Source organism: Colletotrichum graminicola, assembly GCF_000149035.1.
Source record: "Colletotrichum graminicola M1.001 genomic scaffold supercont1.115, whole genome shotgun sequence".
NCBI classification, from domain to species: Eukaryota; Fungi; Ascomycota; class Sordariomycetes; order Glomerellales; family Glomerellaceae; genus Colletotrichum; species Colletotrichum graminicola.
Window position 1 is genome coordinate 13,253 of NW_007361119.1, and position 26,051 is coordinate 39,303.

At 48.7% G+C, this 26,051-nt stretch overlaps 5 protein-coding genes across 5 annotated transcripts; 2 read left to right on the top strand and 3 right to left on the bottom strand.

Annotated features, from left to right (window-relative positions):
* Positions 1 to 2,865: 2,865 nt before the first annotated feature.
* On the bottom strand, positions 2,866 to 4,232 carry GLRG_11754 (uncharacterized protein; the record flags this gene model as incomplete). The annotated part of the gene is made up of 5 exons (XM_008102438.1): positions 2,866 to 3,024; positions 3,085 to 3,484; positions 3,579 to 3,844; positions 3,916 to 4,170; positions 4,224 to 4,232. 5 exons carry the CDS (start codon positions 4,230 to 4,232, stop codon positions 2,866 to 2,868), a joined length of 1,089 nt encoding a protein of 362 aa, XP_008100629.1.
* A 1,348-nt stretch (positions 4,233 to 5,580) lies between these two features.
* GLRG_11755 (uncharacterized protein) lies at positions 5,581 to 5,823 on the bottom strand (the record flags this gene model as incomplete). Its single annotated transcript, XM_008102439.1, has 1 exon — positions 5,581 to 5,823. The coding sequence occupies one exon, from the start codon at positions 5,821 to 5,823 to the stop codon at positions 5,581 to 5,583; it is 243 nt and encodes an 80-aa protein (XP_008100630.1).
* Positions 5,824 to 7,647: 1,824 nt separating this feature from the next.
* Positions 7,648 to 9,114, top strand: GLRG_11756 (uncharacterized protein; the record flags this gene model as incomplete). Its single annotated transcript, XM_008102440.1, has 3 exons — positions 7,648 to 8,103; positions 8,173 to 8,474; positions 8,526 to 9,114. 3 exons carry the CDS (start codon positions 7,648 to 7,650, stop codon positions 9,112 to 9,114), a joined length of 1,347 nt encoding a protein of 448 aa, XP_008100631.1.
* Positions 9,115 to 10,836: 1,722 nt separating this feature from the next.
* Positions 10,837 to 11,570, top strand: GLRG_11757 (uncharacterized protein; the record flags this gene model as incomplete). The annotated part of the gene is made up of 2 exons (XM_008102441.1): positions 10,837 to 10,989; positions 11,277 to 11,570. 2 exons carry the CDS (start codon positions 10,837 to 10,839, stop codon positions 11,568 to 11,570), a joined length of 447 nt encoding a protein of 148 aa, XP_008100632.1.
* A 4,740-nt stretch (positions 11,571 to 16,310) lies between these two features.
* On the bottom strand, positions 16,311 to 17,387 carry GLRG_11758 (uncharacterized protein; the record flags this gene model as incomplete). The annotated part of the gene is made up of 2 exons (XM_008102442.1): positions 16,311 to 17,237; positions 17,298 to 17,387. 2 exons carry the CDS (start codon positions 17,385 to 17,387, stop codon positions 16,311 to 16,313), a joined length of 1,017 nt encoding a protein of 338 aa, XP_008100633.1.
* Between the last annotated feature and the right edge of the window lie 8,664 nt (positions 17,388 to 26,051).

A 26,051-nucleotide genomic window follows, 5' to 3' on the forward strand; every position in this document is an offset into this window, starting at 1 on the left:
CTAATATACCTTATACTACCTTCTTCTTAGTAAAAGAAGAAGCCTATTAAACCTTTATAATCTAAATATATAAAAAGGGCGTTATTATAGTACCTAGTAAGCTATTTAAGTAATTAGTAGCTACTAAGATTAATAGCCTTATTATATAAGGCGTCTTTAAATTTACTATTATTAACTAACTTTAGCTATATAAGTAAATTTTTAAATTATAAATTATAAATAAGGTAAAGGGCACTTATAAGAAGCCTTATAAGAAATTACGCCTTATTATTTAAGGCTATACTAATAATAGTAAGGAGGCTATTCTTACTTAGTTACTTACTATTTAGTAAGCTAGCTAGTAGCTTATCCTTATACTAGCCTTTTCCTTTCTTATTAATAGTAAAGTTATATAGCTATATAATATTATATAGGCCTATATTTAATCTACTTCCTACCTTAACTATACTATTTATACTAAACTTCTAGCCTAAATTTATTATAAGTACCTTAATAATACTATTATAAAGGTTATTAAGCCTTTATATAAGATTACTAAGGTAGGTATATACTAGTAGGCTACTTATAACTATTACTATAAGGAGAATCTCTAGATAGTCTTTACTATATATAACCCCTACTTTCTCCTGTTATCTAGTAGAAATCTATACTTTATACTTATTAGTATATAAATAAATAATACTATTAGCCTAATAGACCTTCTATTTTCTAACTAAGAGAATAAAGAACTAACTAAAGTAAAATTTACTATAAAAGATAAGTTATTTCTTACTATTAACTAACTACTTACTTTTAATAGTAAGATTATTATAGTTATATTTACTATAGATACTTTTATTATACTTTACTAGAAAAAGTAAAAAGTAAAACTATAATTAATTAATATAAAGTTACTTATAGCCTACTAAGATTTTATTTAGTAATAGGCATAAGGAGTATATATTACCTTTATTTACTAGCCTAAAGCATACTATAATCTTTTTATTATAGCTTAATATAAAAAACTAAATAATAAAGTAATTAAAGACCTTAACTATTACTTATAATAGTAAATAAGCTTACTTAACTATAGTCTATAATTTATTTTCTTAAATCTTATATTAGCTAAGCTATTTATATTTATAAATAGATTATTTACTAATAATTATAATATAACTTTATAGTTAGGATTTATTATCCTCTTTATAAATAAGGAAGTTAATAATAACTAAGCTAAATTTCTTTTTTATAGTAATATTTTTTATTTCTTATTTATAAAGTCTAAATAAGTTACCTAAAGCGTCCTTATATCTAAAGTGTATAAGATAGTTATAAGTATTAATATAGCTTATACCTTATCTATAACTATTATAATAATTATAAAAAAGCTTAATATTTTATTAATCTTAACTATTATATATATAGACTTATATTTACTTTATAAATACCTAGTTAAGCTAGAAACTATAAAAAAGAAGTGTTTTATAATTAATATTATATTACTAAGATAGTCTTATAAGTAATATAAGCTTTATAAAGTCTAATAAATTACTAAATCTAATAATCTAGCTAATAGATTTATAAAAGTATCCTTAAATTAAGCACTTAAGGGCCTAGTTATAAATAATAAAGCTAAGATATATATAAAGGGTTAGGTTATATAAGTATAATAAATTATAATAAGTATATAGTAAAAAATAAATTATAAGTTATATAACTAACTAGACTATAATAATAGTAGTTAAATCTAACTAATATAAGAATATACTTTTAATAGCTATAGCTAAAAAGAAACACCCTTAAATAAGTTAGTATAAGCCTATACTATTTATAAGAAAAAATAAAAAATATAAGAATATATAGTATATAACTATAAGAAGTATAATACTTTTAGAGTTTTAATTTTTATTATATTTTTAAGGCTTTTAAGGGTAATCTAGATAGCTAGGGCACTAGTAACTTTTACTATAAAAGAAAAGTTACTAGTGTTAGTATATAGTAAGTATACTTTAGGGGAGGTAGTTATATAATATTTATATAATATACTACCTCCCTTAGTAGTATCTACCTTACTACTAGTATACTACCTAAAAGTCTAGATTTACTTTATAACTAACTAATATAATAAGTAACTACTATATTCTATATTATAATTTGTTATATAATCTATAGGATATCCCTCTTATGTGATTTAACTAACACTTGTGATTAGATTCTTAATTATAATGCTCTTCCCAGGAAGCGTGTTCTTCTTTACTTTCCGTCCTGGTTGCCATGTACAGATTGTAAACACTAAATGGACGGGTGAATTGCCGACCTGGGCGTGGCGTGGAGTTTGCGTGTGGTTGAGGCAGCATCTACTTTTTGACGTTGATTTGGCTGTGATGACTGCCAAAATGTAGATACCGTCTTGCTGGCCCGGTTCCCACCCCGGCAAGCAAGCAGGGAGGAGTTAGTCACACATGCATTTGTGTCAATGGGCCGCTTTCAGGATCAACTGTCTCAAAAGCTCCACGCTGAACTAATGACACGACCCTTTCTCTCTGCAGCTGGTCATTATTTCGAGGGCCCGCCTGAAACCTACCACCAACCCGTTATATTTTCATGGCCGAACCGACAGAATAGGTCATCAAATCATACAGGGTGTTGTTTGTGAACCAGGCGGGCAAGTCGGAATCCTATGCCGCCGAATAAGCCATGCTAGGGTGTTGCAAAAAAGGGACCCAGACAACGCCACGAGGAAGCATGACTTGGCCTGCAAAGGCTGACCAACACAACAGGCGTTACATTGGGTGATGGGTGTGGTTTCGGCCCAAGAGATGTAGATTTTGAAGGCGCTGCCGGGATGCACAAGCAAGCACTCCGACTCGCGCTGATGCCCATTCTTCAACCGTCATCAACCGAAGGCATCACGAGCACGTGGTCGCAAAACCACGGCCAATAAACTTCGGCAGACCACCAAGCGAGGTACTGCAGGGCGCGAACGACGCAATAAGTTCTAAGAAGATACTGCGTGGATCCAATTGACAGCCTCGTCCACAAGATCTATCAACATTATTTTGCATTAGCATCCCAGCAGCCGACCAAGGAGAGCATTGCACTTACCGTCTTATCGTCTTGCCGCGTGGATGCCACAAAGTACCATTCCGCTCCCTGGACATTCAATCCCGGCAGAAAGCCGAGGGCGTCAAGGTCCGCCGGGCCATGCACGACGCGGTCAAGGAACGTCCAGTGCGCTGTGTGCCAGGTCCCAATCTGCAACGTCGCCGCCTCAAAGCCTTCGCTTCTCTTAGACTCGATGCTCAAGGCAATCGGGTTGTCCAACAGAAAGTCGTAGTCAGTTGCGTTAACAGCTCCTGTGCGGGACCTTTTTCGAAGGTCTTGGATGTGCTGCTTCAGCGGAGATCCCGGCGGGGCGTCGTTTTCCGTGTCGATGAAGATGGCGTAGTCGATCATCTTGGCCCCGCCTCCCTTGAGAAGGCTACGGTGCACGGTGGCTGATGTCCTGCGGCAATGACAGCGGTTAGCCTCGCAGAACTGATTGTCATGTCCGGTACGGTCACAGCAGAAAGGACGAGAGCAAGTAAGGGGATACGTACGCCACAGCAAAATTGACCAATCCACCTTGCATTGAATTGCGCTTGTGACGGAGGGCAAGGCGAAGCACCTCGCCGTGGACCTCGGCATTCCATATGGCCTTAGAGGCGCGTTTACGTATGCATTTGTGGGTGGCGTGTACGACTTGGCGGAAGTCGTTGACATGGTGCACCGGGCCGACACGCTGTGCCTCGGTCGCTTCGGCGTAGAATATGGCGTCGGTTATTGTGTAGGTCTCGGGGCCGCGTATGATTGCCTTGATCTCTTCCTGTTGGGTCATCCCTCGAGACGTCAACGGTGCTGGAACAAAAAGCAAGGGACTCGATGCGGTATCCGTACCTTGTGGGATTCAGGGACAACGCTCTGGGAGATGGAGAAACGGAAGAGCTGGTTCCGCGTCGCCTGAAGGGAACCGGGTAGGGCAAGCTCGACGGCGGGGTCTTGGTCGTTGAAGAGGGCAAACTCGAGGTTGGGGGCTTGCGAGAGCTTGAGGGCGCCAAACTGTTTTGTCGCCGGTCGGGCAGACCGCTGAGAGGCGGAACTGCTGCTCACGCTGCTTCCATTAGATATCGAGTCGCCGGGCGCGAAGGGGGGCTGCCAAGGGGTTGCATCCTCGTCAACCCTGCGAGGCCGCTTGCGTGGTGTACTGATATCATTATTTATGTTGGGATCTGGACGTGTATCAAGACCTGCAGAAGACGGTAGGGGCGTCAGGCTGGGGCCGTGGGCGACGCGGCCCCGTTTGGTAGGATTGTTGTCGTCTGTCGCCTGGTTGGCGAATCCATCCGAGGGACCACCTTTGCGCGATTGTCATCGGAGATAGAAGGAATCAACAGGTTGAGGGTTAGTAGGAAGCGTCAGGAGCCCTTAGTATGCGCTACAGCTATGGTCTAATAAGGTATAGTGCGCTTAGGCATAATGATAAACACGCCACCTTCCGGGTTCAAGTCCAGGAGGGTATCAAGTCTTCTAACAGAAGTATTATTTACTTTTCCCGTCGGATCATCCTCAAGGATGAGGACAGAATCGTAGCGTAAGTCACGCAAAGAAGATAGGGTCGCAGGAACAACGTTACCTCAAACCCAGACCTGCGGCAGGAGACTCTCTACGCATTATGTAGGGGGGTTGACGACGGGCTCCTCCAGAGACATGTATAGGCAAGGCTTTTTGACAGGGCGCTTTTCCAGTTAGGTCTAGGCCTAGAGGGAATTACCTCTCTTTCGTGGCTCAGTAACAGGTTTCTGCTGGCTAATTTGAGCTAGGGAATGTTACTTAGCTCTAGACGGCTTCTAGCCATCAGCCAAGAACTTCGGTGTCGTCAACAGTGGCGCCAAGGTAGCTAGAGTCGTCGATACTGCCATCTATCTCGGCATGTAGTCCATACCTGTCACAAAACAATCGGACAATAGAACAATCCTGCTGCCTAGGCAGAGCTAGAGACTCACGTTGGTGATACCCTGGTTGGGTAGGTAGCTCTGCTTGACAGGTGCGTTGGGCTTCACGGATACCACGGAAAAACGGGCCTGACGGATTCTGTCTTTATTGTAGCTAGACGAAGAGGTATTGAATATTTGGAAGCTGCCAGGAGGGGTTGGGTTGGCCTGTACTTGTGTTGGACGAGATGACCCTCCTTGGTAGGTGCGTCGGGATTGACGGGTTCTATCTCTGGCGTTGCTGTATGAGGCATCGAAGACTTGGAGAGGGGCTGGCTTGTATGAGGCCCCATCGAATTTTGTCGTGAGTTGATCAAGGGTGGCTTGTAACGGGAGACAATTGTGACATGACCGGTGATAATGCCAGTACATTGGCTGACGCCTGGTCTACGCTTTTTGGAAGAGCGGCGGCGACTGACTGCTTGGCGAACTGCATTCCACGTTACCTTCTAGCATGGATAAGCGTGGGCAAGCTTGGGCAGGGCTTCAAAAAAGGGCTGACTGTGACGTGCGGCGCAGAGGGAAAAGACGCAGACGGAAGCTGAGATACCCCAAATGCTACACATGGCCTTCAGCTGGGCGTTGCAGACGGCCGAAGCTCGACAAGCGGGGGTGACACGTTGAGGGTTGCAGCCAAGGACGATGGAACTGATGACGGCAGCTGGAGGGTGTGCTTGAAGGTCAAGGAGATCACCGAGACTGCTGAGATCTTGTTTGAGTTGAAAGAAGCGGTTCGCAAGGTCTTTTTGGCAGGAGTCAGATGGCCGTAGTAGGGGTCGATGAAGGTGGCGATCGCGTTGTCGACCTTGTCCATGAGAGCCGAGTGGTTTGTTGAGTTCGTGATGGTGGATTCGGTTGTTTTGGTGGATTTGGATGCGACTGGTGGACAACACCTTGGCTATCTGTGGCGAATACATCACCAAGACGATAGATGTAGTCGGTGAACAGGTGCTGTGGCGTGTTTTTGCGGCCTAGGACTTCGGTACTAAGGTACTTATCGATTTACACCAATAGCTGCCGTCAAATCTAGGAAGTTAGGTACATAACCGGGCAGGGCAGGTACGTGTCTTACACCCTTGGCAGCCTTCCCTCTTGCCTCAAGTTATCAACTCGGCAAAAAAAGGAAAGAAAGAAAGAAAGAAACAAAAGGGGGGCCAGCAACCCACAGCAGCCCACCTGTTCTTCCTTCCTCTGGCTGTCGTCCCATATTCTGTCTGTCCATTGTCCTTGAATCAAAAGACAACAAACTGCGTCGTCAACTTGCCCATCGCAATGAATCCAGCCAGGCTGGCACAAGGCTAGACAGACCTGGCTTCTGTCAACAAAGCAATTGATGCGAGGCCCTCAATGAGGAAAGCATGCGTTCAGTCATTGACAGTATCAAAGAGACACGGAACTTGGTCAGGGGATCCTTGGACTGGCAGCTGACGAAATGTTGGCCGAGTGACTCAAGGCTATGGAGAAGCAGTTGAACAGGCATGCATCCGCGCACTTACTTGTCGACGCCGCTGATGACCTGGACCAGGCCATGTCATAAGGTGATGGATGCAATTCGCACACTACACATTTCCATCCTGCATTCAACAGCTGACAATTCTATCCTGGCAGTAGCGCACAAGACCCTGACTCCGACAAGACCATTTCACCCCACCCATGGCGCAAACGACCTGTAGTGTGGTGAGGCGGAGCGCCGGAGCGTTGGCGACGAACTAGCTATAATGGCTCTGTTGAACCTGCTGCCAAGGTTGATCAGCGAGAAGATTGTTGACCCCCGCATTGATCCCGTCACCAAAGAGCACATGTACATGGCGAATAGAAGAGTTGGATGGTGAAAGAGCCTTGTAGAAAAGGGGAATGAAGGGGCGGCACATTACAAAATGCAGTTCCCTAATAAAGACCTGGGTGCGTATGAGCCCGGACTTATTACGTGTTACTGTATCCGTATTCCCAAGCAATACATGTAATTGGCTCTACCGCACCCTTAGCGAAGGTGGGGCTTTGATGGTACAGCACCTGATGGGATACGCATGGGTACATCATTTCGATGGATTCTTTGAAAGCCTTGGAAATTCGGCTCCGGCGCCGGGCGTAAAAATTGCGTGTGTGTACTACCGAAAAAGCTAGAGACTCGGAATCTCGGAGAGCGGAACAGCAGTCCGGGACATGTGACTTCGCGATTGTCGCCAGGGGTGTTCGCGACGCGCTTGTGCACTGGCACGTGAGGTCTATTGCTGAGTCATCATACAGGCACCGACCCCCCCCTAGCGACCGATTCAGAATGGCCTGTGCGCTTTTCCACAGCAACGCTACCCTGTGCCCGCCTGTCATCGCTTTGTTGATTTGCTCCCAATGCGATTTCGAGCGCGATATCCTCCGTAACCAATATCGACTTCACCTTCCCAAACCATCGAGTCATATCAAAACGTCAGCCTCTGGTGTGTCTCGAATGGCATCGCACGAGCGTATCCTCTCCTGGATCTCGCAACTTCCGAAAACTCCTACTGCCCCGCCGTACCCCGATCGCAACCTCGCCAACCCGCGAAAACGTAAATTCTCTCGGGACGGACAAGTCCCACATCACCGCCTCCACTCGCCCCCAACGAGCACGAAATCACCATCGAAGGAACGGCACAGTCTCATGGATGATGTCAATTACTCCGGCCAGGAGGATGCGCGCGCCCATCGCGATGGAACACCCCCAAGCCCGAACCCGAAGCGACCCCGCGTCAATGATGCCGAAGTCGATGCCGACACAACACCAAGGGGACCTCGCACACTGCCCGGAAGGACAAGAATCACACAATACGCCACAGGGGCATTGAATTCAGACGCAGGCAGTATCTCAGCCTCCTCTCCCTCCGCCAACAGCGACACCGCTTTATTGTACCGATCATCTTCAGCCAAGGGCAGCAGCAGCAAGAAGAGACCACGGCAATCGAGCCCGCGGAAGCAGACGATGCTGATGGTGATGGAAGATGCTGTTGAGATCATGAGTTTTGGAGGTCTTGCCGATCCTCCAGAGAAGCTCGACGACCTGGCCACTCGCATCGATGAGCTGGCCAAGGGCAAAGGCATTCTGTCCAAATCAGTGCAGGTAAGTCCATCTCGGTTTCACCGTGCGCCACCATCTCATGTCCTCAACTAAGACATTACCCGCTCTCAGGGATCAATTCGAGAAGCACAAGAACAGAACCGTCGTTGGTTCAGATGGGTTGAGGACGTGTCCTTTGCCGAGGCCAGTGCGACAATCACCGGCGCGTCTACACTCAGCATGGTATCATTCATTAAACGCACACGAGACGAGCTGGGTCCAACGCCATCTCTACACGATGCCAGATTGATATGGTCCAACGCGGAGGACTGTTATCGGTTCCAGCACTTTGAAAGCCAATGGAACTGTGCCGTCCATTATCAGATCCTCGAAGCGGCTTTCCAGGCTTCTCCACAACTAGGATTTTGCGGCGTGTGAGTTTTGCCAATTCCCACACGAGCCTCCAACCTTCTGACAGTCCACAGCACGGGAGTACAAATTCACCCCGATTACACTCGAAGCGGCAGGGTGTCACACCACAACAAGAAGGTCGACTTCTGCATCTTCCTCAAACAGGATTCCCCAGAGCTCAAAGCCGCCGCGCTGCAATCGTCTATCAAGTCTCTCAACCAAACTGACTACCCTGCGCTCCTTACTCGACCCATCTTCTTCTCTATTGAGACTAAGACTCCGGGAGATAAGTGGGCCGAGGCAGTGAACCAGATCACGGCTTGGCTGGTTGCGCAATGGGACGTCCTTGATGACCAGGTCTTCCGGGCACAAGGCGCTGACGTTGTGGCCGCCGATACTTCCGGCGCGGCCGGTCGCAAGCCCTCGGCCGCAGCTGCCTCCGGGCTCGTCTTCCTTCCCGGCATCATCGTTCAAGGCCACGAATGGTATTTTGTTGCGGTCACAAGAGCGGCGGACGGGCGGACGCAGCGTTGGGAAAAGACATTGATCGGCACTACGGAGAGGATTGACGGGGTCTACAAAATCACGGCCGTCTTGCAGCTTCTCGGATGCTGGGCTCAAAACGAGTACTGGCCCTGGTTCCAACGTGCCGTTCTCCGCTAAACAGGCCATGGTGATGACGGCCTGGTTGTTGTTGACCTGCCCCGAGTGTCCTGAATCGAGACGGGCCTGTGGACGAGGCATTGTTTGTTGTAACATGGTGACAGGACTTGTCTCTGTGTGGGTGGGCCTAAAGGAAGTCTTCCCTATAGGTTCCACCTGAAACTTGGGTCAGGCTCTACCACGCAAATGGCAATTAAAGATACAAATGGATGCCGAGCATGGAGACCATCCCTATCCAAGGGGACGGACGGTAATTACGTCGGTAGGAGACCGGCGTACTAGGTGCATATACATAGAAGAGTATACGAGCTTAAGAAATGAAATGACTTGATGACATCTATTCTATTACTTTCTGCCATCTGCTCCACTGGCAACTCAATGAAGAATTCGAGAGTGTCGCAGTCCTTGGAGTAGTATTAGTAAACCATCGCGCGATGCCGCAAGGCTGCTCGTCGCCACTGGCGACCCGACATGCCTGGCAAAGAGGCTAGACGATCGTTGGGGCGCGCCAAGCTCACTTGGTCTCGACGTTGGCATTCGGCTCAATGCTTGTAGATTCTGCGGATCGTGACGGTGTTTTCGAGTACGTCGGTCTTGCTGCGATAATTAACTTAGACATAGCTGTACCCTTGACAAAATCCGAAGGTGCTATTCTCACCTTGTCACCCAGTAAACAAGCAGAGGCACGCGTATTAGCCTGTTTGGGATAACGACGTAGTAGTTAGGACGAAGGCGAGGCATCCTATTAACTGTCACAAGACGCTATATTCGCCAAGGGAGGAGTACCGCTAATTAGGAATTTAATGCCTACAACTTCCAACTAATCATATAGTAAGATTAACAATACATCTATTTGTTAGAGACTGGGTATGCCAGAGGTACTAACAATCGTTATCGATACATAACGTTGCATCACAATCTAAGCAGCTCTTCCGTGTGTATTTTGCCTTCTGTCTCTGGGTGCGACTATCGCCAGATACTTAGCCAGAGCATCCCGCCTTGTTAACACACTTAGACTACTAAAATAGCAGCAATGCGAATTTACCCTTCTTGATCCCTTTCAATGCTGTTGCTATGGAATTGAGGTATTTCTCTTCTTTGTAGCCCGCCCGGGACAGGATCTCTGGTGAGCTTTTGCCAATGGCCCGAAACGCTCAATTAGCTGAGCTGCAAGCAACCGGCGTCATTAATATATTGATTCTTAACAATTTGAACTATTTATAATAACTACTTTAAGCAAGAAATCCCTGGCAATTGCCTGTCAGCCCTCTCGGCAAATAACAGGCCACGATGGCTTCGCATAACGTCTTCGCTATTACGAAAGACAGTTGGGAGAAAGAGAACAACAGCATTGTGTTTCCATGTGAAATGGTTGACCTAGGCAAAGGTATTATTGAAGAGGTACCAAAAAAAGATAGCAACTAGATACCTTGCCATCCTACGTAGGGATACTATGTGCTTGGTATCAGAGCACTGGGTTGTACTAAGTAAAGGAGTCAATAGTAAGGACCTAGGGTGTAGTGCCGACTTACTATTCCCTGCCCCCCTGAACTCACCTTGCCACGACTGATACTTCATCCCCTCCAAGCAGCCCGGACAGCCATGGCGACTTCGAACACTATCTATCACCAACGCTTTATCTATTATGGAGCCCTGCTCACTTGCTTCTGTGGGGAAGCAAAAGATGTAGATCATCTGGTTTTCTACCCAAAGACCTTGACCATGAGGCAACGGTGGCCTGACCTTTACCCTCCCGTTCTGCAAGAGCCCATAGGACCTATGGGACTCCTTAAGCGGTACTTCAAGGGGCTGATTACCTATCATCAAGGCTTCCAGGTCTTCCCCGGTGTGACAGACTTCTTCCAGATGATCTGCGTGCGGTACAAGAGAACCAGTAGGAACTAGGGACGGACGACACAGAAAGCAGCTTACGAGCAAGACTTGGAGGGCGTTAGGAGAGATGTGGACTTAGAGTATACAGGCTAGGCCTACGGCGCTCCACGCCGCATACCACTCAGGAGGTCTGCTGCAAGGACTACTACGCCCTTGCTGCCTTGGCGTTAAATACACAACAAACAAACAGACAAACAAACAAACTCGTGATCTATCTAGACGCCACCGCCAGTCGTCGGAACTTCGCCAGCTGACATCCCCGTGACTAGACAATTCCATGCGTCGTAACTGATGTCGTACGCTGCTTTACGTCCGATTCCAACCCAATTGCCATTGACACGAAAACCGCCGGCAAGACAGAACCCTCTTCCCAGCCAGATTCGCATGCTACTTCCAGAACCGTCATCCTCAGGCAACAGTTCAATACGCCCGATCGGATCTCAGTCACCATCAGCGTCATCGCCGTCTTCGAAAAAGGGGCTCTCCAGAGCAGGACTCTATCATACACTCAACCATATTTCCCTTACGCCAAGGAGAGGCCGAGGAGACACGGGGGCATGTGATAGAGGCAGCCTTTGGAAGAAGACTAAACGCTCAAGCATACCTCCGTGGATCCCCAACCAACTTCGAATGCAACCCCGGGTGCTACACCGCATAGACCACAGATATAGATGTTGGCCAAGGATTCCTAATCAATACAAACTTTAAATTCTTGTCTGAGAACAACCAGCCTACCACAATCCATACAGAACGCTTACCGGTTCGTGTCTCTATACCGAAACTATCTCAACATCACCGCAGCAGAGAGTTGCATAATACAGTTGATACCTACTAAGGCAAAAGGAGATAGAGAAGATAATATAAGATGCAGATGGAGGCTATATTCAGAAGAGTTTGGACTTAATAAACCCTACCTGATATTTACTAGTTTTGCGATTGATAATACTAAAGAAAACGAAAGCGTTTCACGAAAGCATGCATGATGATTCTACACTCGAGATCAATTTCCGTAGAGCATGTTGCCAACAATAGGCGCCTAACCAGGTAGGCCAGTTCTCATGGGCTGAGTTTGAGCTATTATACTTGAGGGTGACGGACCAAATCCCTGAGTTAGACAGAGAGCACTTCTTATGTGTTCAATGTTTCCCTAGAGAGCCTGCAGCGACCTGTACCAGACGCAATTAATACAAGAACTCCTTACGGCAAGCCAAATTTTCATACGCCTGCCATGTGAACAACATGTCGTTAGGCTACGTCCATCGTTTTCCTGATACCCTAAAGCCTGTCGCCACTAGAATAGCGTCTTATTGGAGTTTATACACTATTTGGCTGGATGGCAAAGCTTACTGCTGACGTGGAGAAGTCAACGAGTGGCCGATATCGCAAATACAAGAGGAGCCATATCACCGTTTTCCCAAACGATGTCAAAGGCGTTGCAGCGGATGTATTACCTCACCCACTTATCGAGGAGCCGGAGCGGCTTCATCTCTGTTTGTAGGTCCCCAGATACCGGCGCCCTCTGATCTTAGCTTTATGTTATAGGTAAACCCGCAGAAGCTCAAGCGTGGTGTTGTGTGGCTTCGTGTGAATAATCCATTATACCGACATGTTGAAATTGTTAAGACCCAACTCGTTGGGCTCCTGGTCGGCGTGACGATATAGTGCAGAACAGGGGATAATGATGGCGCATCATTACTAACGGTTTTGCTTGCTGGTGCTGTTGGTTGCCCTGATCTGCTCGTAGCAACAAGCCACTGAACTTACTGAGAAAGTAGGCTTCCTCTGCAAAGGACTATTTGAAGAGGTTTAATACTGAAACCTACATTAAATCTTTCACGCAACAGTGTCTAAGAACACTATATCCTGGAGCCACATCGTCTCCCGGGCAGAAGGAAAAGCTAGTCTGTTGGGAGCTAAGCAATACGACTCCAAGACCAGACAGCATTACGGTAGTCACGTTCAAAGCGACGGATCCACCCCTGGTACGCATAATATTGCCCCAGAAGATAAGTCAGAAACGTAACGAGTACGAAATCGAATAGAGAACACCTTCGGCCCTGCCGTTCAATCATCCAGCCTCTCACTACGTATTAACACCGTCGACTCATCGACCGCTCTTTAGCCTTACGCATACGCCCACCCCAGCCAGGAATCTCCGCCAGTATTCGAAGCGCAACCGCATCAGCGCTCAGAGAAGCGGTCGGGATTTCAGCCTCCTATTCTATCGGCGGACCGTGGTTACCCTCGCTCCCTGGCACAGATTACCCAATACCCTCTATGTGGGTCACGCCGGCCTTAGGTTCACCCTGTCGAGTCATGCCTTTCGGGTCGTCGCCGATGAAGCGTTATGGCGTTCTGTGTTTGGGTTTCTGAAATAGAGGTAAACACTGGTAGTCATGAGAGATGGCAACAGGGAAGACAGGACGGGATGCCGGTCAGAGGAAATAACATGGAGACTGTTCCTGTTAAGCTTTATGCGTATCAGAAGCATATGATGGAGCTGCTTGGGTTAAACAAATGCTTATACTTGAAGTTTGAAGTCGTCTTGTTCTACCTATAGGGCTACGGACGAGGACGGGAATATATTACAGATTTCTGCCTCCATCAGAAACATTCTGAGTGGTTATTACAGTTTCCTAAGGCTAATGGATAAAATGAGCGCCTTCTACTGTAGGGTCCATACCGTTGTATGGAATCTGTATCAATTTGTAAGACTTATATAGGTATATAGTTGAAGTAGTACATAGATTTTAAAGAGCTTTGCTCATCTATATCTTCACTTTACGCAGCAACTTGACTGTTGATAGATTGTTTCACCGTTCCAAACATGTTCTTCTCAAGCCAACTCTCGCTGTATTCTTTCATCATATTTCCCGAGCTATCTTTCATCAAGTCTTCCATGTCATTACGAATTTCTGGCATATGTTTCCTATGGCTTATGGTTCTTGAACAACTCATCAGTCTCGATAGCATAGAAGAACAGAGACCCAAAAGTGTCCTCGCTTTCGACTTGACGACTCCCTCAGTCGTAGTAGTTTTCCTCTAGCTCATCAAGCCATCCCCTGAGCCTTCTATTTAGTCTTTGAAGTCCTTGACATTCTCTTGCAACTTTTCATCCGCTTGGCACTGCTGCTCATTCAGGAACTTCAACGGGCTTTCAGAGCAGTTCGGATTTGCAAGATAGTATTGCGACCGTATTTCTGTGTACTAGGCGTTTTTTCTTCTTTCTTTTTATAAATATCATCGTTATGCAACTAGTAGCACATGGATATTTTCTTTTAATTGACGGTAGATTGATCTCCTGGCTACCGCAGTGCCACACGCGTTTAGTGGCTTTCAACACACTGTGCTGCTTTTTGGAATCGCCGTCCTCCGGGGAGCGGGGATGAGGGGGCATATTCATTACCAAGACTTTTGGCAAAGATGGCTGTAGAGGATGTCCCCCACTCAGGGATTTGTCGTACCGTGGAGATGAATCTTGGTAGCACGGGGGAGTGTTAAAGGGAACGGTGGTAACGTACGACTCGGCTATAGCTAGCATAGTAGACCTTACGTAATCTCTATTTAGTAGAGGACTACCGTTTTAGGCTTTAGTGTAAACTCCATGCCACTTTTCTTATTATACAGCTTGCTTAGACCCGCAATGTACTTATACTCGTCGCGCTACGCTTCCGTTAGAGTCAGAAACTACTAAACAGCCTAAGAGAAAGTTCAAATAATTAGCATTATTAAGACGTTATGCGTTACGTAATATATAGGAAGTACAGCGAAGCGGCCTTAAGGGAGGTAACGCTGTTAAATATACGCCGCGCTGGGATGTCAAGGGGGTCAGTTGTAATCTACAGATAAAAGACAGCTTTGGTGGATGTGCCTTCTGTGCTCATCCGAGTACAGGCTGGTGTTAACAAGACAGAGCTCTTTAAGGCCTAAATACTTAGCTGCGATTCAATCATCAAAAGAAGTGTCGTTAAATCCTTCTATGTTCATCTTTTAGATGCTAGGAGTAGCCTTAAGAAAACAAAAAAGCATATTAAGGCAAAGTCTCCCCTCAGTCCGGAGATATTTGATGCTGAAGATTCTCACATTAGGCAATGAGCCTGGCTGGGGATCTTTGAAGTAAAGATCGTCGCAGCTAACGAAGAGACCCAAGTGGACGTCAGTGAATCTCAGCAGCTAAGAAAGAAAGCCCTCATGGCAATGGTTTGACTTTGTTGAATGACCACACATTTAGGTAAATAATCTTAATATTAGTGAAGGACTTTGTGTTGTTCTTGAATCTTTGATAGATTGCGGTCTATTCCTGTTTACTGGTGTCCGCTTTGAGAACTTGCAGTGGTTAACACTCCCTAAGGGTGTCCTACTAACAGTCATCAGTGAAAAGCTTCTGTAGTATCAACTTGCAAGCATACATCGGTCGTCTTGTTTCCTAGTGGTGTGTCCATTACAACCATAAACAGACTGTAGCGGCGGCAGTGGCCGGGTCAGCTCAGTCTTTTTTTCGTTTCTTTCTTTCCCGCCACCAGGAGCAGTGTCCTTAGGTAGATGTAGAGTCAATTTATTTAACAGGTGCGTGCGTATGTGGTGTTGGTGGGGTGGAGAAACAACAACCAAGACGTGTCAAACTTGAACCACTTTGCTGTTCCCTGCAAGAATCCTGTGATAGAGATGTAGTGACTCACCTCGATGATCAACATGGACCGCCTTCCACCTGTGCTATTACAATACCTACGGCATTGCATAGCCAGGAACCCCACAGATCAAGGAATAACAATCGGCCATGCACTCTGACACGTCACGTCAGTCACGTCGCATCAATACTGGGGGGGACTTGCAAACAAGACGAGTCCCTCGGGAGCACACGGACGATGAGGCCGCGGAGTTGCTGCCATGCCATCATATTCGAGAATTTGGGTGCCCATTTTGGCCCATTGACCCTACAAGGACTCAACCGACCGGTCGTTTCGCCCGCGCGTTGAGTGTGTCAAGATGCCCTACCGCTTGACACACATTAGGGTCGTGGCAAACAATTTCCTCGCGTCCAGCCGCTGCTCACACACTTATTTTCCGCACAAGGGGGGGGTGGGGGGGAGAACAGCACCGCCCCAAGGCAGAGAAAGTCCCTAGTAGAACAGATAGATAGCCCACCTACCTGCTAGCTCTACGCCCTTGGGGAACAATAAGTCTTTCTAGGCATAGTGTTGCCCATCTTGTAAAACATCCTTTTGCTAGTAACTTTGATGGACTAATCGAACCATCGTCCAAAACAATAGTCATAATCAACAGACCCGCCAACTCACCCACACTCAGGACTTGGAATGCATCACCAACCAGCCAAGCCCTTCTGAAATGGACATAATCACTTCCTGTCTCTTGACCTCTTCCTCCAGTCCACAAGTCTGCGGCTCTAGATCCCCCAAAGTCCTCTCGGCCTCCCTTACTTTGGCTTGTTCTTGAATGCGAGCATCTCGGACGTCTGCCAGTGACAGCCTCTCTTGGCTGCGGTTACGCCCCTCCATGTCCACCCGAGCTGTGTTAGCTCTGAGGATGACCTGGTCCCAGACATGATCTTCAATGTCTTTGCCACCTTCCAGACTACCGGCGTCGCGCATAAACTGGGTTAGAACGGCCTCCTTCTCCTGGTTCTTGAGGTCTCTGAGTCTAGTTTTTGACTGTAACAGTGCCTCTGAGAGTTGTTTCTTTTCCTCGTTGTGCTGATGGAGCCGAACGGCTGCGTCCCCAATATTCGACTCCCCCACCAATTTCACGTACTTTTGCCAGCTTGTATCCAGACCTTGTAATACAAACGACTCATTTCCGGGACCTAGACCAGTACTGCGAGCCCATGGCCGTTTATGACCCGAACGCTTGCTTAGTACACTAGAGCTTTGGTGCCTGCTGGACGTAAGAGTTGGCAGGCGGTGGTATTGTTTGCGAACGATGTGGTAAGATGACGACATATGCCGAAGTTTGAGTGCCGTCAACTTTGTTTTTTGACTGAATGCTGGCTTGAAAGAGGAGTCAATGTTCTGCATTGCGTTTTTAGTGGGGACCAGTGACTCCAGATCGAGTGGTGCTGCGTCTTGGTTGTGGCCCAAGAAGTGGGAGAAGACTTGTATCATGGTGTCGACCGAGACGGACAGCTCTAAATGCTCCCGTTCCAAAACAAGTCTGGCTATTGTCCAGATCACATGGTAGCCACACGAAAACCCATCTGCTTGTTGCTTGCATTCCTAGCAAATGTTGTTAGCACACCCAATCTTTGATATGGGGGGTGGGAAGACAAGACTCACGCTCTTAGTGAAGGCAAGATCTGACAGAGTTTCGGCACAAGATGGGACTGGCCCCGAGTCTTGGTCCACTGCCTTGGTTGCGAGTCCCATATGTGACAGCAGCTTGCAAATGTGCCTTTGCACCCGCTGACTGGCTCCAGCGTTAGACAAGGAGTCGTAATGTCTGGCTTCCAGGCGATCGTCGTCTGCCTTCCTGGACAAGACAACAAGTGACCAGTGAGACTGGTCGCGGCACAAGGGTAAGAAAATGAATCTCGACTTCCGGAACTGGGGATAACATGCAGATAGCCATGGAGGGATTGGTTGCCCATCAAGCTTGACCCACAGTGGGTCGACAAAGAAACTGTCTTGTCGGGCAGACTCTGACGTGGCGATGGCGTAGATGAGGGCCAGAAGAACGTCGTCGGTAAGTTTGGAACGCGTGTTGAGTTGTTCCGAGGCTTTCAGTAGGGTAGCCTCCGAAGGTGGCCGTGGAATCCTGGGACAAAGTCGCGATGTGCTTGAACCCTGACCTTATGTTGGGTTCAGTGGCGTGATAATCAACGGATGGTCAGTTGATGGAGGAGACAAGTTGTCAGTAACGACGAAAGGCTTTGTTGTGCACGGGATCTGTGGTAATAGCTCAGTGTCGTCACTAGTGTAATTTGACAGAATCGTGTTAGCCTCATCTACCTCCAAGCCATGGTCGCCAAGGGTTAGATCCTGGGCTTCAAGCAGGGGACTGGTTGAAATGTGCGCAAATTCGGCGGGTGATGGAGGTAAACCTTTGAGGTTGTCTGGAGAAGGTGTGCCACGGACCTGCTCTGGGGAATCGGTCGCTTGAAAGTGAAGCTTCCTTCTCTTGAAGGCAAAAGAGCTATTCAGCTCAGCGAAATCATCTTCATCAGCTGTCGCCAAGGCTTCTTGGTCGTCGTCGGAATCGCCATCAGTGTTTACACCCAGTGACGCGCCCATCATGTCTCTGTCACCCCATCATGTCTCTGTCACCGTCCACTCCCTGGTGGACGTCTGCGCCATCGTCGGATGCGACTGGGTCCTCGTCATTATGGGGTTGCTTCCGTTTGCCGAGACCGAGACAAGTATATAGGTCATTCAAAACAGCTTCGCAGAGCCTGGGTTCTGCATGGTCTTGACGTTGGACGGCGTCGTACAGCCAGCCACCGGGCTGCCAAAGAGTGGGCAAATGGTTTCCTTTGGATTTAGCGAGTCTCGTGATCTTGACCAACCGAGAAAGACTGTTGTGACCAAGATTACCGAGGTCATCATGGAGTCTTGCTGGCCTGAATGGCTGCGGGAACGCTGCATCAAGTGACTCCTAATCATCAATGAGCTCTTGACGGTGCTTGTTTGGCAACTTTTGATCTCTCATGTTCTTCTTGGCGATGTGGCGTATAAATCGCAATCTCGGCAGTTGTATGTCAAGTCCGCGAGCTATTATCTCGCGTCCAGCCTCGTTGAGTGGTGTTGATACTCGGTCAAAGGTAGTCTTGATAGCGCTTCTCGTACGCAGATCGAGCTCGGTGTGTAGTTGCCGCGGAGGAGGATGGATATCGACAATTTTATTGAAGATATGCTTGACCTGTGTTGGAGAGATTAGCTTGATGCTGTCGCGAGCGGTAATATTGAGTTACGCCAATTGAGGATAATTATAAAGCCGTGCACGACGGGGTATCCAGGGGAAAGGAAAGCTGGGGACATACTGAAGTTTTGGTCTCGGCATGCCGTACGTCCATCTGCCAAAGTTATATGCGGGAAGGGTAGCGGTACTCTTTGCACTTGGCAAGACGCGGATGTGGGTGGGTTGAATGAAGCTGTAGATGGGAAGAAGAAGTGGTGATAGATTGGCGAGGTACGAGGCAGGTAATTTACCTACGGTATCTGTACAGGTAGGTACCGCTGAGATGGGGGAGACAAACAGCTGCTAATTGGGCAGGCAGGCTTTGGTTAGGAGATGTGGTGGTACCTGCCGATCTTAGATTTTAGAGACCTCCCCCCCCCCCCCCCCCCACACTAAAGAATCTCCAGCGCCTAGTCTGACACGCCTGGAGCGTCTAAGAAGAGGGCATCGCTGGCATGACCAACGGGTGCTGCCACACTTCTCTGTCGAGTACAGGGGCGTCAAGCAAATTAATGATCGCAGCTTTTACAAGTCAACATATCTATCATTTTGTTTGTATCACTACCCCACTGGCCTTAACCAAGCCTAGCTTGGCGTGGAACTCCGACACCCTCCCGTGGATAGACGACCTTGTTGCGCCTCACTGCGCCGCACAAACTACTGGTCGCTCACAGATCTTGGCACATGAGCGAGGAATTGGGCAACAAAGGGAGGGTAAGTAATTGCAATGACATGGATTTTAATTGATCTGGGTGGGTGGGCGCGCCCACTATGCCGAATGGTGATGGCGATCTGGATGTGGTTGTGGCGGGTTACGGTCGCAATATTGAAATTCTACGGTGTTAATAACGGCACTCAGACAAACCTGGACCCGAGGGCTAGGGGTAGCACTGTCTGCCGCCGCAAGGCTTTGTGTAGCTGATCTGAGAATCTTGGCCTAGAGAATGCACAGAAGTTGACCGTTCGGAAGCCTTACCAACTCTTTGCTGTACTGAGGATCATGTCAGCGAACAAGTTGTGGGGGGGTGCGTTCAGCCGGCGGGGGTGGATTTCTAGCACCTGACAGGTAGCAGGAGTGAGGTCTGAGTACCTGGCAGGAGTGAGGTTTGAGCACCTTGCAGCTGGCAGGAGTGAGGTTTAAGTGCCTGACAGCCGGCGGGTGCTACATTCGCCAGCTGCACCTTTATTAATAACCTGGTCGGAGATGCATGCATGGGAAGGAAGCATTGTTTCTGGTAGAGAAAAGATGCCGACCGTGTCTGTTTGCTCTTCCACTCACTTACCCTATCACACATGGCCATCCTGTTTATGAAATCTTGACCTACACATTCCTACGCCAAACCAGACGGATATCTGCTACCCGACTTACTCGGACATCGCTCGCATGCATAATACCATGCATATGTCACGGGCTTGGCAACAGGGGCTGACACGTCAATCTGCGCTCACACCCAAACACTCACCCCCGCCGTCACGCAATGGTTACCACTCTAGGACGTTTCCAACTCCAACGCAGCCGGTTGATATCGCGGCCAGTCCACCCACCAACACCACCACTACACACTCCCATTCCCTTAGCGAAACTGACCCCCGAGCACTTACGGCCGTACACTCTCACAGCCTGTCCGGTCATGGTGCCTTGGGCCGTGCCGCGCCGTGCCGCGCCGCACTCTTGCCCTCTGCCTGCTATCGATGTGTCTTGGGAGGAGTGGGGCCGTCATGCAGGTGGTTGTCTCGCAGACGATAGTTGTCTCTTCAGGTATTTTAGTTGGATGCTGACCACCCTTTTCTTAATGGTGCGTACTTTCTGCAACGAACCGTTTTACCCTGCTGTGGAAGCGCCGTCCTCTTGACAAACACCTCTTACTTTCTACTAGCGTGCATCTTTGGGCTCCAATGTGGGCAGTTTACTTGCTCTGCGTCATGGGTAACGACTGGCAGGGTCCTGACTTGCCCCCCCCCGAGGACGGCTCTTACATGCTGCCCTGTTCTGTATCGGTATTTTGGGATGAGGTCTTAGGCCGAGAGATGAAAAGACACAAGTGGAAAAGCAATCCCCTGTCTAGCTTTGTCCTGCCTGTTCTCTAAATACTCCCTGTCTTCCTCTTCTAGCTAACCCCTTACATTTATCTCAGATCATCTCTCCTTAGTGCCGACTACAGCACTTTCGTGTTGCTTTTGGCTTTTTCACCCACATCTCTCTATTACAGCCGCTACAAAAGCCTAACGCAATGGACCAAAACCCGGCTCCGTTGCTTCAGACGCCGGAGCAATGGCCCCTTTTGTCAGAATTGGATACGTCCTTCTCCTCTGCCTACTTCGCCGCCGACGACCTACAGGCATACGCCATACAAAACCGCACCACCATCATGCCCGAGCCCTACTGTCCGCAGCCCACAGCAGACCTCATGTTTCTTGACATGACGATTCCGGGCCCTGATGCCAGTCTTGGTCTCGGCCTTGGATGGTCCATGGACCTTGTTGATGATGACTTGAGCATCTTGGCATGCTACGGCGGCTCGGGCCAAGAGAATCCCCGCCTTGATCCCCGGACCGGGAGGGAGGTTCCAGGGCCACCTAATTTCCTGCTCCTCGCCGATCGCGCCGTCGTCTCAAAATCCGCCGACAGCCACACGGCCGTCGGTATCCTCGCACAGGATAGAATGTCGGCCAAGCCAACAGACAAGTTCGTTTCAGTTGGAGTCGAAGATTCCCAGAGCACCACTCGAAGCCTGTCAAACCCGCAAGAAAAGACCGGCAGCACACACACAGAATCCAACAACATGGCTCACCCATCTAAGCCTCCCCCGCCGCTTTTTAACGCCATTAGTTGGCTGAACACGGGCAAGGCATCTGCCGCGCACGTCCAAGCACGAGCCATTCAGGATGACGGCCCTCCTCTAGTTGACGGAGGACTGCTGGAGCACCCTAAAAAGAAGCATCGGCAGTACTCCGCTACCCCTAGCGCTCCCCCATCTTCCGGGAACGCGAGCAGCTCCGTCCCTTCGGCCTCGGTCGCACGCCTCTCTCGCCGGCCCCATCAAGCGGCTCCTTTTATTTCGTCACAGGGTCGGCTACCTTTATCCAGGGTACCATCCGTCGTCGCGGTGCCCAAAGCGCGGCGGGGCAACGTTACCTGTACGAGTGCAGAACAACAGAAACACAGGCGATGGGGATATGCAGCGGGGAGCAGGGGGAATGAGAAAGCAAAAAGAGCTTCCATTGCTGTTAGTGAGTATCAGATGCACGTCATGAACCTGATTGAGTTCATCAAGAGGGAGCGGCTCAAATGATGGATTTGCCCCGTTCAAGGAACAGGAGGAGGCAGAGCTCGGGGATGTTCCTACTGGCCGTAAGTATCTAAGAAATAAAACGATGAGCTAATGAGCCAGGAGACGAAGGGCAGAGATAAAGAGAGAGAGAAGCAAAGAGTGTTTATAGTGCTGTAGTTGGATGCATGATGATCTAATATCTGTGTCTGGAGGTGGATAGTCAGGGCCTGGAAAGGGGGTTTGCCAGTGGGCGACAGGGGTTCACTGAAAGGTGTTTCTATAGGCACGTTTCTATAGGCACTCCAATAAAAAGAAGATGAAAGAATAAGACGGAAAATTCGAACGACGATGTTGATTAAATTGACTCTCTTTGCTCTTCCCCTGCCGTCCATCAGCTGCCGGAAGACTCCAGAGCTACTGTTTCCCGGTCTTCTGACTTAAATTCGAATACCAAGTCCTTCCAGCCGCGCCGCCATCTTCTTCGATTCGAAGCCAAATCTGTTGTGGAATCCCCAACGTTGTGGTTTGTCGTCTCGATGATGGACCTTGGACGTAATCCCGGCGGCCGTGGCCGACGACTCGACGTTGACCACAGCGCGGTTCTTGTGCTTACTGACATGCATCTGGAGCATATCTGGCATGCGTATGAAGATCTGTTCTCGCGCTCGTCTTGAACGGTTGCGTGAGAAGCTTGATTGATGTTGGGTCGTTGTTGGTGTCTGGTTCTGGTTTGTGTCTTTTTCTCTGGAAGGTGTGTTTCGATAAAGGAGTTATTAGATATTAGATGCGACATTGTCTTGTCCTACCGTGAGGCCACGGAACGACTACCTGGGAAGAGGTGGCGGAAAGAGGACATGAACGTTGGCCCTGCTCCGTTTGCCCAAGGCCCTGCCGGAACCTGCTGGGTCTGGACTGCGTCTGCACTGCGAAAATAAACGATGTTGATTTCCTGACCCCATCGGTAGGGCCAGGAGGAGCAGCATTTGGCGTATTACGTAAATTCGGGCAGCATTTGGCTTAAAGCTGCTAGGAAACAGGCTTGCAACTTGACGCCGAACAGAACGACGCGGTTGTCAACTATGAATTCGTGTGCAGTATGACGGACTTCGCTGCGGCGTTGGGCAGACGGGAAGAGACGTGCATGTAAGCGGAGGTGTGGGAGCACAGGCTTATTGAACTCTGTCGTCGGTGATGTTGTCGAAGCACGACTTGGAGTTTCCATGGGCGGGAAAAGGACCGTGGTGCGCACATAGAATCACCCAGCACACAGCTTGGTGCATCTTGTAGGCGTAGAAAGGACATGGGAACGCGGTAGAGTGGTATTCCTGTTTCGCGCAGAGACAAGTTATTCCATCATCTTCTTGTTTTGCGTCAACACCAAACCATGAGTAGAACAAGAAAGTATCCAGAATCATGACGAGGAACGGGGACCACGAAGAGAAGGCCTGTCGAGGACGGAGAGGTAGCATGTGTGCGTCGCATGATGATGATGATGATGAATCGGACATGGCGAGAGGACGGCGTGATTAAGTGTTTGACTCGTGGTTCTCGAGCCATTTTTGGTTGGAGTGAATGGCATTGGTCAGCGACAGTAACAAGAGCAAATTCTGTTCAGTTGCCTTTGTATCTGCACTTGTTTAGCGCAGCCGAGCGATACTGACGTACAGGTATTACTACATACTCCATATCTTATCTTGTTCTCCAGCTCTCGCTTAGTGCAGTAGGTACCTAGGCAGGTTCTGTACTCAAGGACCAAGGTGCGGTTCAGCAGCAGTTCAACTGCTGGGACCCACTGATTCTTTTTGGTGCAGCAGCACCTCCACGTATGTACAGGTATTACTTCGTATCTCCCCTGCACAGGCACGGCAGCCTAGGTATGTTAGTGGGTGGTATCCGTAATACTTGCCTACCTGGATAAGGTCCCACCTACCTGCCTGCCTGCTTAGGTGGGTGGAGTCGCTAATTATTCTGTGCGCAGTGCCACTGTTGACTCGGCCGGCGCCAAGGACAGCGAGCCTTGTGCCGGGGAGAAAGATTAAAGATGCCAATTGAAATGTGGAATTACGCAAATCGCAGCCGTAGTGACTCGGTCGGTCGCGGTCTGTCGTCAAGTTAAACTCGCCATGTGCTCCACCATACCTACCATGGCGGCTCTGCTTTCCATGTGCGCCACTGGTCGCTTTCCCTTCATCAATCCACATCACCATCCACCTGAAGGCAAGGCAGGGCAAGGCGCAGCAGCTTGCGGATCTCTTTTGCTGTTTACGCACCGCACCGCACCCCGACCCGACGCGACCGGCGTGTCTTTTTCCCCCCAACCACCAATGAGCCAAACAAGCACTCGAACGAATCGATTCGAATCTTTTCGACCAACTTTGCACCGTCCCTCCGCGGCAACAACCGACTCGGCTGCACAACTCGTCATTTCATCTTCATCACTTCCCAATAATACTCGACTCCTACTCATCCACACTTACGACACGGGACACAAAGAAATCCCCCGCCAGAAGGGCAATGAAGCCAACAACAACGACGCCCTAGGCCCAAAATCCTACAAGGTTGACCCCTCTGCTTATAGCGTACGTTTGTTTCTTTGTTCATTTTCCTCATCCATTTAACTACCCTCCCTTCCTTCCACTGCACTGCGCTGGGTCTCAACCGGACCATCCTACTGACTTCAGAACTTTCTTTGCAGTCGCCCCCACCCGACGACGACAACCACCACCACCACCACCACCAAGATGAGGTAGATATCATCAATGACCACAAGCAACGCGACAATGAAGTCATCCTTCTTCGAGTCTTGTGGGCGTGGTACCCCCACCCCCCGGCGCCGCCACCTAAGAGAACGAGAACGAGCTTTGCCATCATGCCCTTGGCGCCGTGCTGGACTGCTGAGCCTGTTTCCCAGGCAGGTGGTAGGGATGAAGCCCTCAATCGCGACTCCACCGATCTAACTGCCACCTGAGAAATCTTTTGAATCCTGCGGCACCGCAAAGCCGTCGGCCGCAAGCTTGGCCAGTTCCAGGTACATTGGCAGGGTTATCCTGCTGACAAGGCAACCTGGGAGCCACAGGATTCCATTCAACAGGGTGTTCCCGAAATATTCAAAGAGTACTGGCGATCTGCTCGCGGTCGGTAATAAGCCACAGGGAGGCTTAATTCATACATGGATGCGAGGACGGAAGTATTAAATGGTTCAACCATGTCTGCTCCCACCAAAGCGGCCACTCATCTTATTCGGTCGATATCGCTTTCGGGAACATGGAACGTTATGGGGCACACCACAGGGTGTTGCAGATGGTTGGCCGCGGCAGCCCGGATCCCCAGCCAGCTTCTCCAGTTGGTCATTCTCTTTCTTCTAAAGTGTAGGTAATGATCCATGGCTGCTCGTACTTTTACTCTGCACTTGCTGATATTTAAACGCCAAAAAACCTATCAGATCACATGGCTCTTGATAAACGTTCGCCTTACAACGAAAGACTGGTGTCTCTTATTGAATTCGAAATAACTTAAGCGACGGACCACCGAGATAGTCGGATCTTTGACGACGTCTGGAACACAATGAAAATGCCTGACTATGGCTTGACACATGAACTAATGCCGCCCCTGTTCGTTTTCTGGCCCTTGCAGACAGATAACAGCCGCTTGAAGAGGAATAAAATCTTTGGCTACTTATAGTATAGAGAATGAGGTGTGCCCCTCCCCCAGTAAGTACCATCCCATCTGAAGCCATGGGCGCAGCTGGCTGGAATCATTAACCAAATGCTGCTGTTATCCCCGCAATGACTCTCACAATGCATTCATATCAGGGAAGATGAACTCAAATCGACGACTGACATCAAGCGCCTCTTATCGCGCCGT